The 21,955-nt window shown below is 44.2% G+C and overlaps 1 protein-coding gene and 1 long non-coding RNA gene across 2 annotated transcripts in view; one reads left to right on the forward strand and one right to left on the reverse strand.

Annotated features, from left to right (window-relative positions):
* Positions 1-10,632, forward strand: part of LOC112547350 (uncharacterized) — a 30,177-nt gene extending 19,545 nt beyond the window's left edge. The window contains exon 3 of the long non-coding RNA XR_016348171.1: positions 5,601-10,632. This is a non-coding gene — a long non-coding RNA (uncharacterized LOC112547350). The remainder of the gene's footprint in view (positions 1-5,600) is intronic.
* Positions 1-21,955, reverse strand: part of NIBAN3 (niban apoptosis regulator 3) — a 40,381-nt gene that overhangs the window by 17,842 nt on the left and 584 nt on the right. Inside the window, 1 exon segment of the mRNA XM_014578201.4 lies at positions 250-380. Within this exon segment, the coding sequence (XP_014433687.4) occupies positions 250-380 (131 nt within the window).

The raw sequence follows: 21,955 nt of genomic DNA on the forward strand, positions 1-21,955 counted from the left end.
CGGCAGCCATTTAAATTTAAATGAAGCCGCAATTATGTAAATCGTGACTTCATTTCCCTTTGCCGATCAGCCTAATCTACATGGCTTCATCGATGGAGCCATGTAGTTTAGACACACCCCAAATTACAACAACCACTAAGAGAATAGTTGTTTCTAGGGAAATGGAGCTGTGAAAAGGACACTGATGCCCTTGGGATTAGGTTTTTGTAGTGGGAGGAGCATGTTATATACCGGAGATATCATACTTACTTTGCTCTGCAGCAGCTGTAGAGCAGGTTTGCCTTGTGCGTCCAGCTCCTTCGAGATCCGTCTCAGAAAGGTGGTTGCAAGTTGCCGCTGAAAATAGGGCATGAAATTCTTCACTGTGGCATCCGTACGACCTGAGGAGTGAGATCAGAGAGGATCATGGTGTCTCAGTGCTCTCTCAAGGGAGGAGATACAGGCTTCCGTATCTAACAGGCATTGTTCTCATACCCAATAGCTTGTGAATTACTAGTGTGGGCCCCCAAGGATGAAATCACCAACTGGATCAGATCCAGATCCAAACCTCTCCAAAGTGCATAAGTATCGCGATGTGGAAGTTCTACTCTGGGCAGTTGCTACACATGTTCCAGACTCTCAGGACAGCCAGATTCTGACAGCAATTAATGCTCATTGGAAGAGGAGTCAGAATAAACAACATGCAGAGAACCAATGCTGCTGAACTCTTTGACTAAAGAAGTGCCTGGGCGGTGCACACTAAAGGCCTTTATGGCCCTCTCATTGCTAATAGAATCATACAATCATAGACTACTAGAACTGGAAGGGACCTCAAGAGATCATCAAGTCCAGTCCCCTGCCCTCAAGGCAGGACCAAGCACCATCCAGATCATCCCTGATAGATGTATGTCTAGCCTGCTCATGTTTTGTTAGTCTATAAAGTACTACCAGACCATTTGCTTGCTGTTTTTTTCCAGAGATGGAGATTCCACAATCTCCCTAGGCAATTTATTCCAGTGTTTAACTTCCCTGACAAGTCAGGAAGTTTTTTCTAATGTCCAACCTAAAACTCCTTTGCTGCAGTTTAAGGCCATTGCTTCTTGTCCTATCTTCACAAGCTATGGAGAACAATTTCCCCCCCTCCTCTGTATGGCACCCTTTTAGATACCTGACAACTGCTATCATGTCCCCTCTCGGTCTTCTCCTGTCCAAACTAAGCAAGCCCAATTCCTTCAGCCTTCCCTCATAGCTCACGTTTTCTAGGCCTTTAATCATTCTTGTTGCTCTTCTCTGGGCCCTCTCCAATTTCTCCACATCTTTCTTGAAATGTGGTGCTCAGAACGGGACACAATATTCCGAGGCCTTATCAGTGCAGAGCAGAGTGAAGAATGAGTTTTTGTGTCTTGCTCACAACTCTATTAATGCATCCCAGAATCCTGTTTGCTTTTTTTGCAACAGTATGACACAGTTGATTCATATTAAGATTGTGGTCCACTATGATCCCCTAAAACCCTTTCTGCAATACTCCTTCCTAGACAATCACTTCCCATTCTGTGGCTGTGTCTAGACTGGCCAGTTTTTCCGGAAAATCAGCCACTTTTCCGGAAAAACTTGCCAGCTGTCTACACTGGCCGCTTGAATTTCTGCAAAAGTACTGACTTCCTACTGTAAGAAATCAGTGCTTTTTGCGGAAATATTATGCTGCTCCTGTTCGGGCAAAAGTCCTTTTTGCGCAAAACTTTTGCACAAAAGGACCAGTGTAGACAGCTGAGATTTATTTTGCGCAAAAAAAGCCCCGTTTGCAAAAATGGCGATCGGGGCTTTTTTGCGGAAAGGGTGTCTAGATTGGCCACGGACGCTTTTCCACAAGAAGTGCTTTTGCGGAAAAGCGTCCATGCCGATATAGACGCTCTTTTCCGAAAATGTTTTAACGGAAAACTTTTCCATTAAAAGCATTTCCGGAAAATCATGCCAGTCTAGACGTAGCCTGTATGTATGAAACTGATTTTTCCTTCCTTCCCCTTCTCTTCTGCAGATTAAATAAACCCAGATCCCTCAGCCTCTCCCCATAGGTCAAGAGCTCCAGCCCCCTAATGAGGAGAAACATTGCCAGCAGATCTAGAGAAGTGATTATTCCCCTTTATTCGGCACTGGGGAGGCCACACCTGGAGTGTTGCATCCAGTTCTGGGGCCCCCACTATAGAAAGGATGTGGACACATTGGAGAGGGTCCAGTGGAGGGCAACCAAAATGATTAGGGGGCTGGAGCACATGACCTATGAGGAGAGGCTGAGGGATTTGGGCTTATTTAGTCTGCAGATGAGAAGTGTGAGGGATGATTTGATAGCAGCCTTCAACTCCCTGAAGGGAGGTTCCAAAGAAGCTGGAGAAAGGCTGTTCTCAGCAGTGACGGATGGCAGAACAAGGAGCAATGGTCTCAAGTTACAGTGGGGGAGGTCTAGGTTGGATATTAGGAAAAACTATTTCCCTAGGAGGGTGGTGAAGTACTGGAATGGGTTACTTAGGGAGGTGGTGGAATCTCCATCCCTAGAGGTTTTTAAGTCTTGGCTTGACAAAGCCCTGGCTGGGTTGATTTAGTTGGGATTGGTCCTGCCTTGGGTAGAGGGCTGGACTTGACCTCCTGAGATCTCTTCCAGCTCTATGATTCTAAGCATTTTGGTTGCCCTCTGCTGGACCCTCTCCAATGTGTCCACATCCTTTCTGTAGTGGGGGATGGGGGGCCCAGTATTGGACACAATATTCCAGATGTACCCTCACTAGTCACGTATATAGTAGCCCAATGTCTGTGACTCTAACGCTGAAATGCTGGCTGTTCCCTCTGGGCGGCATTGTTGCCTTCCTGGCTGTTCCCTCTGGGTGGTGCAGTTGCCTGAGTCATGTCCTTCGCCTCCTGCCATGGCACTCGGCTGACTTCTGTGACACTCAGCTGGGCCGTCGCGGGGGAGCAAGCGGCCATTTGGGTGCTGCATGGGGAGCGTGGGGCCCAAACAGCCACTTGCACCACTTGCTCCCCCATGGCGGCCTGGCTGAGTGGCGCAGAACTCAGCCGAGTGCCACAGCGAGAGGGGAAGGGGGGCGGGGCGGTGATGTACACAGCCGGAGGCGGGGCCTAGCCCTGTGTACGTCACCGCCCCGCCCACCTTCACCTCCCGCCATGGTGCTCAGCTGACTTCTGGGCCGCTCAGCCAGGCTGCCGTGTGGGAGCAAATGGCGCAAGCGACCGTTTGGGCTCCGCGGTCCCCCATGTGAGAGGTGGAAGGGGGAGGAGAAGAGACAGAGAGAGAGGCAGGAGGTGGAGGAGAGCTGAGAGAGAGAGAGACATGGAGTGAGAGACTGGAGGCTCAGGAGAGAAGACCAACATGGAGGAGAGACCTGAAAATCCTGTCTTATGACGGGCTAATTGGCTAATACTGAATAAAGGGGAATAATCACTTCTCTAGATCTGCTGGCAATGCTCCTCCTAATGCACCCTAATATGCCATTAGCTTCTTGGCTACAAGGGCACCCTGTTGACTCATATCCAGCTTCTCATACACTGTAATCCCCAGGTCCTTTTCTGCTGAACTGCTACCTAGCTGTTGGAGTTGAAAGTTTTATTCTTTTTATATTTGTATTTTATGTTTAATAATGTAGCAATGTAAGGTAACATACTACCACATATTTAATACGCATTGTATTAAACTAAACCCTTTTGTTAAGTATACATTTCTTTGTTTTAAAGTTTAGTCAGTTTAGTAAGTAAAGAAATAGAGTTTGGTATTCTGTCTATATTAATGAGACTAGAAGAATGTTGAAGGCTGAAGTCTTAATTGTTTGATTTACAATGCCTTTTGCTTTGCCCAATATGAGATACTGTTGTATTATGATTTTCTTTGAAAGTCCTTGTAGAGATTGTTTGTGTGTGAAAGTGGTATGTACGTGAACATAAGAACGGCCATCCTGGGTCAGACCAAAGGTCCATCTAGCCCAGTAGCCTGTCTGCCGACAGTGGCCAGCACAGGTGTCCCAGAGGGGGTGGACCGAAGACAATCATCAAGCAATTTGTCTCCTGCCATCCTTCTCCAGCCTCTGACAAACAGAGGCCAAGGACACCATTTCTATCCCCTGGCTAATAGCCTTTTATGGACCTAACCTCCATGAAATTATCTAGCTTCTCTTTAAACTCTGTTATAGTCCTAGCCTTTACAGCCTCCTCTGGCAAGGAGTTCCACAGGTTGACCACACGCTGTGTGAAGAACTTTCTTTTATTAGGTTTAAACCTGCTACCCATTAATTTCATTTGGTGTCCTCTAGTTCTTCTATTATGGGAACTAATAAATAACTTTTCTTTATTCACCCTCTCCACACCACTCATGATTTTAAATACCTCTATCATATTCCCCCTTAGTCTCCCCTTTTCTAAACTGAAAAGTCCCAGTCGCTTTAACCTCTCTTCATATGGGACCCGTTCCAAACCCCTAATCATTTTAGTTGCCCTTTTCTGAACCCTTTCTAAGGCCAAAATAGCTCTTTTGAGGTGAGGAGACCACATCTGTACATAGTATTCAAGATGTGGGCGTACCATAGTTTTATAAAGAGCAGTATGATATTCTGTGTCTTATTTTCTATCCCTTTCTTAATAATTCCTAACATCCTATTTGCCTTTTTGACTGCCACTGCACACTGTGTGGAAGTTTTCAGAGAACTACCCACAATAACTCCAAGATCTCTTTCCTGATTTGTCATAGCCAAATTAGCCCCCATCATACTGTACCTATAGTTGGGGTTATTTTTTCCAATGTGCATTACTTTACACTTATCCACATTACATTTCATTTGCCATTTTGTTGCCCAATCACTCAGTTTGGTGAGATCTTTTTGAAATTCTTCACCATCTGCTTCTTTCTTGACTATCTTAAACAATTTAGTATCATCCGCAAACTTTACCACTTCACTGCTTACCCCTTTCTCCAGATCATTTATGAATTAGTTGAACAGGATTGGTCCCAGGACTGATCCTTGGAGGACACCACTAGTTACCCCTCTCCATTCTGAAAATTTACCATTTATTCCTACCCTTTGTTTCCTGTCTTTTAACCAGTTCTCAATCAATGAAAGGACCTCCCCTCTTATACCATGGCCATGTAATTTACACAAGAGCCTTTGGTGAGGGACCTTGTCAAAGGCTTTCTGAAAATCTAAGTATACTATGTCTACTGGATCTACCTTGTCTGCATGTTTGTTAACCCCTTCAAAGAACTCAATAGATTAGTAAGACATGATTTCCCTTTACAGAAACCATGTTGACTTTTGTCCAACAAATTATGTTCTTATACGTGCCTGACAATTTTATTCTTTACTATTGTTTCGATTAATTTGCCTGGTACTAAAGTTAGACTTACTGATCTGTAATTGCCAGAATTGCCTCTAGAGTCCTTTTTAAATATTGGTGTCATGTTAGCTATTTTCCAGTCATTAGGTACGGAAGCCGATTTAAAGGATAGGTTACAAACCATAGATAATAGTTCAGCAATTTCCCATTTGAGTTCTTTTAGAATGCTTGAATGAATGCCATCTGGTCTCGGTGATTTGTTAACATTAAGTTTTTCTATTTGTTCCAAGACCTCCTCTAATGACACTTCAATCCAGGACAGCTCCTCAGATTCATCACCCACAAAGGACGGTGCAGATTCGGGAATTTCCCTAACATCCTCAGCCGTGAAGACTGAAGCAAAGAAATCATTTAGTTTCTCTGCAATGGCTTTATCGTCCTTGATTGCTCCTTTTATATCTCGATTGTCTAAGGAGCCCACTGTTTTTTTAGCAGATTTCCTGCTTCTAATGTACTTAAAAAACATTTTGCTATTTCTTTTTGAGTTTTTGGCTAGCTGTTCCTCAAAATCTTTTTTTGCTTTTCTTATTACATTTTTACACTTGATTCTGTTAGCTGTATCTCTTTGAACAGAATGGAGAAGGTCTTTAAGGACACTACTCCCGACAGTTAATTTGTAACTGAGCTCATCCACTAGGGATGGTATTTCAGGTGCGTGACCCTCAGCCGTATCTGATCACTGGTGAGTATCAGAACTTAGATTAATAGGACGCGTGAAATAAAAACTTAAGACATGGATTTAAACTGAAAACCACAGGACTATATTGTTTAACAGAAATTTTAACAACAATACCTCTAATGAACATAGAAGGGGGCAGTCCCCACTTATTCTACATAGACCAGGAAGGGCAGTCCCTCCAGGTCCCTATACCTACTTTACAGAGTCTGTGGCGAGTAGGGGCGATTGATGTGATGCTGGCGACCTACGACCCTCGGGCTAATTGAAAGCCTTCAGGGAGGAACTACCAGGCGTCCCTTGTCAGATGATCCTGGCACTTGGCGACCTACAATCCTTTGGCTAATTGGAAGCCGCAGGAGAGGAACAACCAAGGTGATCCCTCGAAGTACAGGTTGAGTTCGGTGATGGTCGGTTCACCTTCCATGAAGCCTCTGGTCTCCGGATCCTCTTCCTCGCGCTTCGGAGTGACAGGATCAGGCGATGGAAGCTAGACTCTATCCTAACCCTATCCTAACCTTAACCTAAAATAAAACCCTATTCTAAAACGTGACGAGCCCGACAGACAAGCACGATGACTGCCGACACGCGTTGACCGACACAACCTGCCGTACAAACTCGACGACGAGAGCTAACCTAGCTAACTACTAAACTAACTAATCCTAACCTAAGTGAGAAGGTCTGACCTTCCGTCAGCCTAACTCACAGAAAAATACTAGATTATATAGACTGGAGGGAACATAGCCTTCCGCTAGCTTCTCCAGATAAAGCTTTACAAGACCTTTTGCATATGCTCACTCACTCTCTAAACCTAAAGCCTATACCGACGGAACAAAGAACCCGACGCAGCTAGCCCCAAGGTTAAGCCCAGGGACCAGAACGAACTGCTGCAGAACTAAGGCTTAAATAGCCTAGGTTCATACATATGCATGAGTGTTCCGTTTCAAAATGATTGGCTCATGGAAAATGCTCTTTGAGCATGGTTCAAAACCATTGGTTGACACATGGCTCATGAATATTCATGTTTTATTCAAATTGCAACAGGCAAGTTAGTTATTATTTCTAAATCTCAACGGCTACCTGTGGACGAGACATAACCCATATCTGAAATGGATGACCAGAGAAAATTCTCTTGTCTCAAAATGGAGTTTTAGACTCCATTTTGAGATGACAGTACTTTGCCTATATTTAGATTTATTTGCGTTTCAATGAGTGAATAAACATTGATAACATCAGTCCTATGATGTATATATAAACATTGTACAGATATTCACAGGGTAAACTCATAGTAGGTGTTTTCCATTTGCATTCAATCAATTCATATTGTTTACATTTTTCATGAATATATCAGTTCTGCCTTACAATTTGACAGTGTTTATGTTCCTTTCTATTTATCTCACTAGGATTGGACTTCCACTTCTTGAAAGATGCCTTTTTGTCCCTCACCTCTTCTTTTACATGGTGGATAAGCCATTATGACGACTCTTTTTTAGGTCTCTTACTATGTTTTTTAATTTGGGGTATACATTTAAGTTGGGCCTCTATTATAGTGTCTTTAAAAAGTTTCCATGCAGCTTGCAGGGATTTGGCTCTAGTCACTGTGCCTTTTAATTTCTGTTTAGCTAACCTCCTCATTTGTGTGTAATTCCCCTTTTTGAAATTAAATGCCAGAGTGCTGGACTTCTGAGGTGTTCTTCCCACCACAGGAATGTTAAATATTATATTATGGTCACTCTTCCCAAGTGGTCCTGTAATGGTTATCTCCTGGACCTGATCCTGCGCTCCACTCAGGACTAAATCGAGAATTGCCTCTCCCCTTATGGGTTCCTGTACCAGCTGCTGCAAGAAGCAGTCATTTAAGCCATTGAGAAATTTTCTCTCTGCTTCTCTTCCTGAGGTGACATGTATCCAGTCAATATGGGGATAATTAAAATCCCCCGTTATACAGAGTTCTTTATGTTGGTAGCCTCTCTAATCTCCCTCAGCATTTCAATGTCAGTATCGCTGTCCTGGTCAGGTGGTCGATAATATATCCCTACTGCTAAATGATTATTATTGGAGCATGTAATTACTATCCATAGCGATTCTATTGAACATGTTGATTCATTTAATATTTTTATTTAATTTGATTCTACATTATCTTTCACATACTCCGCCACCCATACGGCCTGCTCTACCCTTCCGATATATTTTATATCCCAGTATGATTGTGTCCCACAGATTTTCCTCATTCCACCAGGTTTCAATGATGCCTATTATGTCAATCTCCTCCTTTAATACGAGGTACTCTAGTTCACCCATCTTATTAGTCAGACTCCTAGCATTTGTGTAGAAGCACTTTAAAAATTTACCACTATTTGTCTGCCTTTCCCTGATGCATTGGATTCCTTTATATGTGGTTGTTTGTCTGCTCTGGCCCATGGATTGTCCTCTCCCCTCCTCTCTTTCTGACTACAGCTTAGAGAATCTCTATCAATGGATTCTCCTCTAAGAGAAGTCTCCATCTGATTTATGTGCTTCTCCACACCAATCGGCTTTCCCCATCTCTTAGTTTAAAAACTGCTCTACGGCCTTTTTAATGTTTAGTGCCAGCAGTCTAGTTCCACCCTGGTTTAGGTGGAGCCCATCCTTCCTATATAGGCTCCACCTCTCCCAAAAGTGTCCCCAGTCCCTAATAAATCTAAACTCCTCTTCCCTACACCATCGTCTCATCCATGCATTGAGACTCTGAAGCTCTGCCTGTCTACCTGGCCCTGCGCGTGGAACTAGAAGCATTTCCAAGAATGCCACCATAGATGTCCTGGATTTCAGTCTCTTTCCTGTGTCAAGATAAAGGTGTGAAGGTTATCCTCAGAGCCAGATGGCCAAGAAAAGAGGGGTGAAGCGTGGGTGAAGACAGACTTATCGGCGTCAGAGGGACCATCAGTGTGTGCCCATGGTCAAGACCTGGTCAAATTGGCAGACTGATGACCCTAAAGTGAAGCTGGCACCCCTGAGAGACGATTGATTACAGGATGAGCCTCTTGGAGAAGTTTTGGGAATAACTGACATCAAAAGATAACACACCGGTCAAAGACTGACACTGCAGAATCCATAGCCTTCAACAGAGAAAAGGGATTATAAAAGCAGAGTGCTTTGCCATGGAACTTTGGGTTCGTCTTACCACCAACTCCAGGAGAGCATTGGATGGCGACCGACAAGGGCCCTGCTTCCCCTCTGATTGATCTAGCTGGCCACTAGACTGATCCAGACTCTGGACTGGTAACTATAACATCATCTGGCGGGACTGTCTGTATGGTGTTTGTGTGTGTGAGTGCATGAAAAGCATATGCTACTGTTGTATTCTCAATAAATGCAGCATACTGCCTTTTCCTCTATAAAAGATCTTGTGCGCTTCGTTTAAGCATAACATACCCCGTCGGTCACCAGCCTGTAACAACATTTTGGATTCTTCCATCCCAAGTGCAGGATTCTGCACTTGCTCTTGTTGAACCTCATCAGATTTCTTTTGGCCCAATCCTCTAATCTGTCTAAGTCACTTTGGACCCTATCCCTGCCCTCCAATGTATCCACCTTTCCCCCTGGCTTAATGTCATCCGCAAACTTGCTGAGGGTGCAATCCATCCCCTCATCCAGGTCATTAATGAAGATGTTGAATAAAACCGGCCCTAGAACTGATCCTTGGGGCACTCCACTTGAAATCAACTGCCAACCAGACATCGAGCCATTGATGTCAGGACCTGTTAGACCCGACAATCTAGCCACCTTACGGTCCATTTATCCAGTTCATATTTCCTTAACTTGCTTGCAAGAATATTGTGGGAGACTGTATCAAAAGCTTTGCTAAAGTCAAGGAATATCACATCCACTGACTTCCCCAATGTTCACAGTGCCAGTTACCTCATCATAGAAGCTAATCAGATTCGTCAGGCATGACTTGCCCTTGGTGAATCCATATTGACTATTCTTGATCACATTCCCCTCTTCCAAGTGCTTCAGAGTGGATTCCTTAAGGATCCCCTCCATGATTTTTCCAGGGATTGAGGTAAGGCTGACTGGTCTGTAGTTCCCTGGATTGTCCTGCTTTCCTTTTTTAAAGATGGGCACTACATTTGCCTTTTTCCAATCATCCAGGACCTCTCCTGATCTCCACGAGTTTTCAAAGATAATGGCCAAAGGCTCTGCAATAACATTTGCCAACTCCCTCAGTGCCCTCGGATGCATTAAATTCGGACCCATGGATTTGTGTATGTCTAGCTTTTCTAAATAGTTCTTAACCTGTTTTTTTCCACTGAGGACTATCCACCTCCCTTCCCTTACAGAATTGCCTAGTGCAGTAATCCGGGAACTGATCTTGTCTGTGAAGACAGAGGCAAAAAAAGCATTGAGTACTTCAGCTTTTCCCACATCATCTGTCACTACGTTACCTCCGTCATCCAGTAAGGGCCCAACACCCTCTCTGATCACCCTCTTATTGCTAACATGCCTGTAGCTACCTTTCTTGTTACCCTTCACAACCCTTGCTAGCTTCAATTCCAGTTGTGCTTTCACCTTCCTGATTACTCCTCCCCTGCATTCTTGAGTAATATATTTAGACCCCCTCCCTAGTCATCTACCCAAGTTTCCACTTCTTATAAGCTTCCTTTTTGTATTTAAGCTCACCAAGGATTTCCTCAGTAAGCCAATCTGGTCGCCTACCAGATTTGCTTTTCTGACTGCGCACCGGGATGGTTTGTTCCTGTGCCTTCAATAAGGCTTCTTTAAAATACAGCCAGCTCTCCTGGACTTTTTTCCCCTTCATGTAAGCATCCCAGGGGATCCTGCCCATCAGTTCTCCGAGGGAGTCAAAAGTCTGCTTTTCTGAAGTCGAGGGTGTGTATTTTGCTGCTCTCCTTTCTTCCTTTGGTCAGGACCCTGAAATCTACCATCTCATGATCACTGCTTCCCAGGTTGCCACCCACATCTACATCCCCTACTAGTTTCTCCCTGTTCGTGAGTAGCAGGTCAAGCTGATCATGGCCCCTGGTCGGTTCCTTCAGCACTGGTACCAGGAAGTTATCCCCAACATACTCCAAAAACTTCCTGGATTGTCTGTGTACTGCTGTATTGGTCTCCTAACAGAAGTCAGGGTGATTAAAGTTCCCCATGAGAACCAGGGCCTGTGATCTGGAAGCTTCTCTTAGGTGTCTAAAGAAAGCCTCGTCTTCCTCATCCACTTGATCTGGTAGTCTATAGCAGACACCAACCACAACATCCCTGATGCTTCCACCTCTAAACTCAACCCATAGACTCAAGAGGCTTTTCTCCCTCCATATACTGGAGCTCTGAGCAATCATACTGCTCTCTTATGTACGGTGCTACTCCTCCTCCTTTTCTCCCATCTGTTCTTTCTGAACAGTTTAAACCCTTCCATGACAGTGCTCCAATCATGTGAGTCATCCCACCATGTCTACGTTATTCCAATCAAATCTTAGTTCTTTGACTGGGCCAGGGCTTCTAATTCTTCCTGTTTGTTTCCCAGACTTCTTGCATTCATGTACAAACACCTTAGATAACTAGCAGATTGCCCTACCTTCTCCATTTGAATCAGGGGTCCTCCTTTGTTGTTCCTTCCTCCTTGTGTTTCTTCCCAGTATCCCACTTCCCCACTTACCTCAGAGCTTAGGTCACCAAACCCAATGAACCTAGTTTAAAGCCTTCCTCACTAGGTTCTTTCCATCTTCAGTGTTGTTTCATCAAAGGATCATAATAAGGTTGCCAAGAAGTTTAGCTTCATACCACCCTGTGATGTAGCTTAGTGTAATCTTGCAGTGGGGAAACTGAAGCAGAGAAATGTGAAGAAACCTTTCCATGATCACCCACAGTTCAGAGAACCGAGGTTTCCCCACTGCCAGGACCCTCTAACCCAGGGATGGGCAAAAGGGCCTCTGCGGGCTGGATCCGGCTCGCCAAGCAGGTGGATCTGGCCTGCAGAGATCCTGCTGCTCCCCCAATTAGGGCCTGGGGAGCACCCGAAGCCTTCTCCGCTCTGTGTCTGCCCTGCTAGCAGCGTGTGGCACTTCAAAGCACCACGTGCTGCTTGCAAGGTGGGGGCAGAGCAGAGGAGGCTTTGCACGCTCCCCCGCTCCCAGACCAATCAGGGCCTGGGGACAGGGGAGCTGCATGAAGCTTCCTTCCCATGGCACCTTGCAAGGTGGGAGGAGGCTTCCTGTGCCCCTCCCCCAGGCCCTGATTAGCCTGGGGGTGGGGGAGTGTACCAAGCCTTTTCCAGGGCATGCGTGCCTAGTGGGAGGGGGGGGGGCAAGGCAGTTCCCCCACCCCCAGACCAATAATGGTCTGGGGGTGGGGTAGCCCTGCCCCTTCCTGTTTAGGCTCCGCCCCTTCCTATTTAGGCTCCGCCCCTTCTGGGGTGGCCCAGGGCTACTTCAAACGTTTTTGAAGTGGTCCTTGAGCAAAAGTTATTGCCCACCCCTGCTCTAATCACTGGATCACACTCCTGAACTGCTCTGCTTCTGTGGGAAGCAGAAGGGAACCAAAGCCTCCTATGAAAATGGCACACAGTGAAGTGTTAGGAAGATGACTTCTGAATGTTCAGACGGTCTAAGGAATCTTATCTTTTAATTGCATATATACTACTGCTTCTCTAAAAGGATTCTCTCCAGTCTAGAAGGGGAGATTAAATCATAAGAACAAATTTCTTAACAACTGAGAAGCTGTTAAAAGGTCACAGCTGCATTCTATTGTGACCTCAGGCAAAGCTGACAATGCTGCCACAGTATGAATTTCTGCAGATTTCCTGTGGTACACTCCCCAGCCCACTCCTTTCAGCCTGGAGACTCATCAAGAGGCAAAGAGAAAATTGTGGTTCATGCAGCGAGCAGGGGAAAGAATGAAAACAGCATAAAAACAAGACTTTTCCCACCCTCTCTCACACATGGGACCATTTATATAGGAGCCCAGAGGAAGGTACTTGGAGGCCATTCTCACTTGTCAGACTAATTTGGTGTTTGCATATTCTAATGGATTTACTATGGAAAAGAAAAGTAATCAAATCCTAAATTAGATTGTCTCCCCCACCACCTAAACGTGACCTCAGTGAGCACCCAGTCAGCACTAGCAGTTTTCCAAAAGTTCATAATAAGCTTGCCAGCTGCTGGAGGGTGGGAGTGGGGGAAGACAACTACACTACTGCTTTTATGGAGACCTTGAATTTGATGGTATCACTAAGGCTGCTTAAATGGACCTGATAGTGGAATATCCAGGACAGCCAATGACTGCAGTGAAGATTTCAAATCCCCTTTGGTACAGTAGCTGTGCCAAATCAACACAAACAGCTTTAGTTAGAGTAATCTCATCTGTGATCCAGCACAGCTGACAACTAATGAACCTTCTTTTCCGTCACCATATGTGTTGTCATACGCACCTCTGCAAAATGAATGCAGACTGCTACCAAAACAGAATAGCAGCATTTTACAACTATTTTGCCTGGGTGTAATGACAAGTTATCAGGTCCAACAGATGCAACTGACGTAGGTTAAACAGAGCCACCTCCTTCCAATCCCAAAGTCAAACGCAAAAATATTAGAAAGTTGTTGTAAAGCAGGTTTTTTCTGATCATGGCCTTCGTGTATAGCCCATCCTGCCACACAAGGCCCCTCACAGAAAAACCAGACCGTGAGATACTCAGAGGAGCATGGGCAGCACAATGCAGCTTTCTGTAAATGGAATTTAACCTTACAGGCATCCTGGGACTTACAGGCTCTGAAAAATAGGGAGGTGAGCATGAAAAGATAGAACACAGCTGCAAGAGACAAATAAGACTCTCTTGACTGGTCCTTGAAGGTACGGAGGAAGGCATAGGGAGATAAGATGCAACTGCCATGCACACTGACCATGCCCACAGCCAGCACTGTCCACGGGGCCGTCAGGTGGGCATCATGAAAAATCCTATAGGGCAATATTTCACATTACCAGCCTATCAGGCCCAGCCAGGGAACAAATCCTAATAAGGTACCGGATATCAGGTTATGTTATAAAAGACCCTCAACCCCTTGTTCAGCGAGGTTCCGAGTGTTGAGGGCACATGTCTTTTTTTTGCCCGGCTGAAGGATTGATCACCCTGAGGCTGCCTCCTCACCCTTCGAGTCAAAGATAGGGGTGCGCGAGTCCTGAGTTTTTGGTGTGTCTTCATGTTGTTATCGTTGCTGGATTTGTAAGTATTGCTTAAATATATTAGTTACTGGTTTAGTTAACAGTTGAATCATGTTAACTTCATTGTGTAATTCTGTAAAGTGTAACTGAGTTCTATTAACCATACTGTGTAAATTGTATAATCTTGTGTTGGGTAGTGGTGGTGTATTTAGGCTAAGTATAAGTGTTAAAAATAGTAACCCAGGAGTTGTTAAGTTGTAGAGGTAGATTAATAACTAACTCCACCAGCTGCCTAAAATAACCGTAGAGGGGCTGGCTGTGGACGAAGTTTTTATCATCATTATATTGGCTTTGTTTTTGTATTTTTTGCTTGTATGCTGCGCTGCCTTAAGAGAATTAGAAACAGTCATTTGGTATAGTTAAATTGTAATCAAAGAAGTTTGTAATTAGTTAAGTATAGCTAAGTTTAGGTTTTTCCACCCTGTATAAGCATTAGGTAATTGCTTGTTTTTTAAAATCATTTGAAAATTATTTGGTTTTGATAAAAGAATCATTCCATTTAATAAAAACATCATTTGTTTCACCATCCTCCAGTAGTTTTCACTGGGTAGTTGGCTTTAACCCTTGAGGCTCCCACCACATCACCAAACCAAGGTGTAACAAAAGTGAGCACATTAAATCAGAGGGAAAGCACTTGAAACCATTGAGGCCAGGAAAATGGGCCTCATGAAGGTGCTCTTGATAGTGCAACCACTTCCAGCAGGTCAAACCATTACAGCAAATTGCACAGTTAAGTAGAAGCTGAGATTTAGATAAGGGCATACAGCATAAAGTTTGAGGATGACACCAAGCTGGGAAGGGTTGCAAGTGTTTTTGGAAGACAGGGTTATAATTCAAAATTGTCTGGACAGACTGGAGAAGTGATCTGAGGCAGAGAGAAGCAACCCAGGCTAGTGAGTGGGCTGCATGAGTGGCTCTTCTGAATCTCAGTGGGCCGCAAGATTATTGTAATCAAGATGGTCTCCCAGGATAGGGTAGTTTTGCAATTGTGCTTATATTCCTAGAATTTGCAGGGGGTGCTGATTGAACAACTGCAATGCTTTGATTGGATGCAGGGTGAGCGCATGGCTCTCACAATAGCATGTGTAATCAGCAAGTACCTCACTTTATGTGCTCTTGCTTTACATGGATGTCACATTTATAATATCAGTTAAAAAAAACTATGCAGATGAAAACCAGTAGAATCTAGCAACCCTATGCATAGGCAATGGTAAACAAAATGTCGTCTGCATTCTACATAGAATGCTGGAGAGCTGCATGCGGCCCTTGTGCAGCAAGTTGCTCACCACTGGTCTGAGGTCAACGGGATGAAATTTAGCAAGGAGAAACGTAAAATACTCCACTTAGGAAGGAACAATCAGTTGCGCACACACAAAATGTGAAGAGACTGTCAAGGAAGGAGTATTGCAGAAAGGGATCTGAGGTCATAGTGGAACACAAGCTAAATACCTGTTTCAAAAAGGCAGCAAACATAATTCTGGGATGTATTAACAGGAGTGTTGTAAGCAAGATACAATAAGTAATTCTTCTACTCTATACTGATTAGGCCTCAACTGAAGTACTAAATCCAGTTTAGGGGGCACCACATCTCAGGAAAGATGTGGACAAATTAGAGAAGGTCCAGAGAATATCAACAAAAATGGTTAGGAATTACTTCCTGTCATGGTGGTTAAACACTGGAATAAATTGCCTAGGGAGGTTGTGGAATCTCCATTAGTGATTTTTAAGGTTAGACAAACATCTGTCAGGAATCTTCTAGATGATGCTTGATCCTGCCACGAGTACAGGGGAGTGGACCCAATGACCTCTAGAGGTCCTTTCCAGTTCTAGTATTCTATGATTGAGTTCTCCCCAACTCCAACATTTTATGGGAGGATTTCTCATTTTTTAAATTTCCTGTGGTCTCATTCACCCTACCCAATGAGATGATGCAACAGGAGAAATCTCAGTCATTAGAAGGACTTATCTGAGAACTCTCTAACAAAGTGACTCATTGATAATGGACAAAGTTCAGAGAAGAGTTATGATAATGATTAAAGGATTAAAAAAATGCCTTACAGTGACAGACTCAAACTACACTATCTTTAGACCCCTGCAGGGATACAAAATGGGTATCTGTATCTGCAAAAATGATCCCATGGACAGCCACAGATTTGCAAGGTTCAAGATACAGATTTTGTATGTGCATCCCTATCTGCGAAAAATGAGCCATACATATCCACATCCATGTTATATCATGCTGATACCTGCTGATATAAAGCAGATATCCATGAATTTGCAGGGCTCTGTTTATCTTAACTTAGAAATTAAGTAGTGACATGATCACAGTCTAAAAGCATCAATATGGGGAACAAATAGTTAATAATGGGCTCTTCAGTCTAGTAAAGAAAAGTCCAACATGATCCAATAGTAGGAGGCTGAAGATAAACACATTCTGGCTGGAATGCATCTCCTGTTTGAATACCCTGCCTATGCTGGGTGTTTCTCCCTTTGTATGGTCCCTGAAAGATGGCTCTGAGCCATACAGTAATCTACATTTTGTTTTCCCTGTGGTTCCATGTATTAACAGGTGAGTTGTGAGCAAGACACAAGAAATCATTTTCCGCTCTACTCTACACTGATTAGGCCTCAGTTGGAGTATTGTGTCCAGTTCCGGGCACCACATTTCAAGAAAGATGTGGAGAAATTGGAGAAGGTCCAGAGGAGAGCAACAAGAATGATGAAAGGTCTAGAGAACAAGACCTGTGAAGGAAGACGGAAAGAATTGGGCCTGTTTAGTTTGGAAAAGAGAAGATTGAGGGGGAACATGATAACAGTTTTCAGGTAATCTAAAAAGGTGTCACAAGGAGGAAGGAGAAAAAATATTCTTCCTGGCCTGCAAGGATAGGACAAGAAGCAATGGGCTTAAACTGCAGCAAGGGAGGTTTAGGTTGGACATTAGGAAAAAGTTCCTAACTGTCAGGGTGGCTAAACACTGGAAAAAATTGCCTAGGGAGGTTGTGGAATCTCCATCTCTGGAGATATTTAAGAGTAGGTTAGATAAATGTCTATCAGGGATGGTCTAGACAGTACTGGGTCCTGCCATGATGGCAGGGGACTGGACTCGATGACCTCTCAAGGTCCCTTCCAGTCCTAGTATTCTATGATTCTATGAAATACGGCACAAAACTAACAGTGAGAGTAATTAACCATTGGAACAATTTACTAACATTGTGGTAGAGTCTCCCTACTGACAATATGTAAATCAAGGTCAGAATTTTTTTTCTAAGAGATCTACTCCAAGAATTATTTTGAGGAAGTTCTATGCTCTGTGTTATAGGGGGAAGGAGAGAAGGGGGCAGATTATCATAATGGCATTACAGTCTACACATCTATGATGTGCTAGTGTTTAGCGAAACCATAATACCTTAGGGTATGTCTACACTAACTCGTTAGTTCGAGCTAGGTAGGCAAATGAGGGCAACCAGAGTTGCAAATGAAGCCCGGGATTTAAATATCCCGGGCTTCATTTGCATTTTCCCGGGCGCCGCCATTTTTAAATCCCCCTTAGTCCGAACTCCGTGCCCGCGGCTACATGCGGCACGGAGTAGGTAGTTCGAATTAGGATCTCTAACCCTTGTAAGATCCCTGAAAGATGGCTCTGAGCCATACAGTAACCTACATTTTGTTTTCCCTGTGGTTCCATCATTATTACAAGGTTGATTGTGATTATGGTTAATATTGTGAAGTAAACTATAACTAACTAATTTCAGAAGAAACCAGATAAAGGCTCCGAAAGGGAAGGCAGGTACTCAGCACCTCCCAGCAAAATAAAATAACTTAGATGTCCTCATAGTGATAGAAATGTAGCCGTGTTAGTCTGGTGTAGCTGAAACAAAATACAGGACTATGTAGCACTTTAAAGACTAACCAGATGGTTTTTAGATGATGAGCTTTCATGGGCCAGACCCACTTCCTCAGATCAAATAGTGGAAGAAATAGTGGTTGTGACTATTTTCTTCCACTATTTGATCTGAGGAAGTGGGTCTGGCCCACGAAAGCTCATCATCTAATAAACCATCTGGTTAGTCTTTAAAGTGCTACATAGTCCTGTACTTTGTTTTAGATGTCCTCAATGGCTTCTGAACAGAGATTGTAGCTACTTGCAGCTCCACTGGAAATCAGTCACTGAGAGGGCAGCAAAGTATACAGTCTACAGTCCATGCTAACCAGGGTTGCTGGCTTGACAGAAAAACAGGAGTCAGGACTCTATGGGTATGTCTACACAGCAAAATTATTTCGAAATAACTTTACCAGCGTTTACACAGCCAAACCACTATTTCAAAATTAAATCAAAATAGAGCGCTTATTCTGAGTCTGGTAAACCTCATTCCACGAGGAATAACACCAAATTCGAAATAGCTATTTCAAAATAAGTGCTGTGTAGACACATCGAAATAGGAGGCCTCTAGCCTTCCCAGGGTGCCCTGGTGGCCACTCAACCAAGAACTCTCAACCAAGAATACCTCTTCCTCCCTCCTCCCCAAAGCCCTTAAAGGGGTTGACTCTGGCCACAGTGCCTGTGCCAGCTCTAAGCCTGCCAGCCCAGAACCAGCAGTCACTGCCCCGACCCAATGGCCCCAAAACATGAGCCAGCAAGCCACCGGCAGCCACCCCTCCACTGCTCCCCAGGAGCAGTCTGCTAGCTCCTAGGAGCCTGCCAGGGCCCGGAGAAGGCGGGCACCTTCCCAGTCAAGGGTGGAGATCATGAACCTTATTCAGGTTTGGGGGGGATGCCCCCAACATCCACGATCTCCGCACTAGACGGAGGAATATGGCCATCTATGGCAGGATAGCTGCCAGCCTGGCCACCAAAAACCACATGCAAACCCAGGAACAGGTTCACATGAAAATCAAGTTGGTCTGGCGAGACTCCCCAACCCTAAGCTTCCCCTCCCTCTTCTTTCCCTTGCTTCCCCCTTCCAGCTCCCTCCTCCCAAGTTTCCCCCTCCCCTCACCCACCCTCTCTTCTCCCCTCTCCCGCCTCCTTTCACCAGTCTCACCAGAGTTTCATTCCCCGCCCTCCCAGTTTTGTTAAAGAGAGTTTGTGTTCATGAAAATACATGTATTTTATTTGACATCAGGAAGCGGGGTTAGGAAGGGGTAAGTGGAAGGATGTGAGGGAGGAATGAGGCACAAGCCCCCAGTGGGGCAGACCAGGGAGGCTCTTAGTGCTCCTCAGCGTGGAAGCTCTCCCACAGGGCCTCCTGGATACTGACAGCCCTGATGGACCTCCCGGATGGCAGCCTGGCTCACGGCAAAACGTCCACAAGAAGCACCACAGTGCTCAGGGGCATCTCTGGCTCCATGTTGCAGAGTACTATGGTATCCCGAGTGAGGGCAATCAGAGCATGCAGAGACAAAATGCTTTGCGGTCCCTCATCGAAGTAGGCAAGCAAGCAGAGAAAGCTGAGAACTGGCTGTCCGGGGAGGTCCCTTTAAGCACAGGCCTCAGATAGCCTCAGGCAGCAGCCACACAAAGTAACTCCTGACCTGATGACCTGCCAGCCTTAAATGAGATTCAGCATCCACTCAGTGTAGACGCGCTATTTCAAAATAGCAAAATGCTATTTAGAAATGCATTTTGTGTGTGAATTAACTATTTTGAAATAAGATATTTTGAAATAACGCTGTAGTGTGGACATACCCTATGACAGGCGAACCTAAGACAGAAACTTCAGCTAGCTAATCTGCAGTGGAATTCTGCTGTCAGCCTCACAGGTGGCTATTGCTTAGATGGGAAAGTGATCCACTGTGGAAGACAATTCCTCCATCACCTCCCTTATGGAGATCACTATGTTTAAAATAACAGAGGCTAAACCTATGTCAGAGAAAGAATAACTCCCACAAGACAGACAAACTAACTATAGGTACCCCTTGCATATCTAGGAAGGAGTTAATGGAATTGCATTAAAGATATATCTTGCCCCTTGATGTTTGAGGAACATTCCAACATCTATGTTTATACATTAGGTAAATAATCATTATGGTCAACATCACCCTGGTCACTTCAGCTTTCTCTTTCTCGCTGTTTACTTCATTCACCCTCCACAAGCAGACAGAAGTTTTTAAAAGTAATCAGTGAACTAGCAGTCATTTGGATTAGACACCAAAAATGAAAGTGCTGTCCAGGTATGGTCACTAGAGGTCCTGTGTGCGGTTTGCATGAGTCCAGGTATTAACAATAGAGTCCTGACCAAAATGCAGCTTAGACCATGACACCCTGTCTGCTCAAACTCGCTCAGGCAGGGTCACAAATATAAAATAAGAACAGCCTCCAACACCTACCCTGCTACAATCAGGCAATCACATGGGATACTCCCATCTGGGCCTAACAGATGCTCCTTTTCAGAGGGAACCAAAAACCCTAAGGTGCCTGCCAGTTCGTCTCTTCCTATCCTACATTACTGTGGTTAATGGTTCTGTGCCCTGTTAAACTCTGATTGTCAGTTTCCCCATCTGTAAAATAATAAAAGTAATTCCTTAGTATTAAGAATACCAACCTTTCAAGGGAATTATGGGACTTGTACAAGCCTACCAAGGCTTAATGAATGCTTACAAAATACTGTACTTTTAGAGCCAAGTATCATCACAGTCTTGCTTTGCTTCAGCCCTAGGTGCTTGTTCTGGTCCACTGGTAAAAGATTTATCTATACGCAGTTTGTAAAACAAACACCTGAGCGAGATCGTCTCCAGCATTAGAGAAATAACCTTGGGCAGAATAGAGCTGCAGCAGTTACTGCATTATTAAAAATGTGGTTCCTGTTACTGTCTACACTATAAAAGAAAGCTTGTCTTAGTTGAACTGTAACCAGATTCTCAGACATGGTAGTTTTGTAGTGTAGAAAGGTCCTGAAAACACAACAAGCTGTTGGCTCAGATTGCGATTAAGCTATTTTCACAAATTCTCCTGCTGTCCTCATAAGCAGACAGAAGCCAAACTGATACCAGGATGGGAACCTTAGTAGATACTCACATATGATGCCGAGTTGTGATGTACAGTTGGAGCAATGTTGTCAGAGGTGATACCTTTATTGGTGCCAGTGTTCATAAAATGCTCATTGGGTCTGCTGGCAAGCATGGATTCTCAGCACCACATATTATAGCTTGGCATAAATGTGAGTATTGCTATCTTATTGATGGCCACACTCCAACTTTTGAATTCCTTGCTGCTATGGTTTACGTGAGATTTGACCATTGTGTAGAACATTGTAAAACCATATTTCTTTCCAGACTTAAGGTCTTGATCAAGCAGGCATCAGTTCAGACACTTTGGAAGGCTGTTATAACTACCACTCCCAACATGGCTCTCGGACTTTTTTTTTCTTTCTTGTGGTTGCATTTCTGAGAATAGATGGGAAGCATTCTTTCTAAGCTTTCCTTCACAGAAGTCAGAGTCAGGAGTAACCACTATATTCAAAAGATGCATAACATACAGTAACTTGTTTGGGATATGTATGTTTCAGCTGGCTGTTGTTCACTTGATGCAATTTGACCCACCTTCTCCCATCCTCTTTGTACAGCATCCCTATACCGGGACAGATTTATTATCATCTACTATAACCCATGTCAAGCAACCTGCAGACACCTAGATTAAGTTTATACAATGAAATAATTGAATAGTTTTATTTTTAAAAGGAACCACCACTCTGGAAATGG

This window comes from Pelodiscus sinensis, chromosome 31 (genome assembly GCF_052426305.1).
Source record: "Pelodiscus sinensis isolate ZL-2025 chromosome 31, ASM5242630v1, whole genome shotgun sequence".
Taxonomy (NCBI): domain Eukaryota; kingdom Metazoa; phylum Chordata; order Testudines; family Trionychidae; genus Pelodiscus; species Pelodiscus sinensis.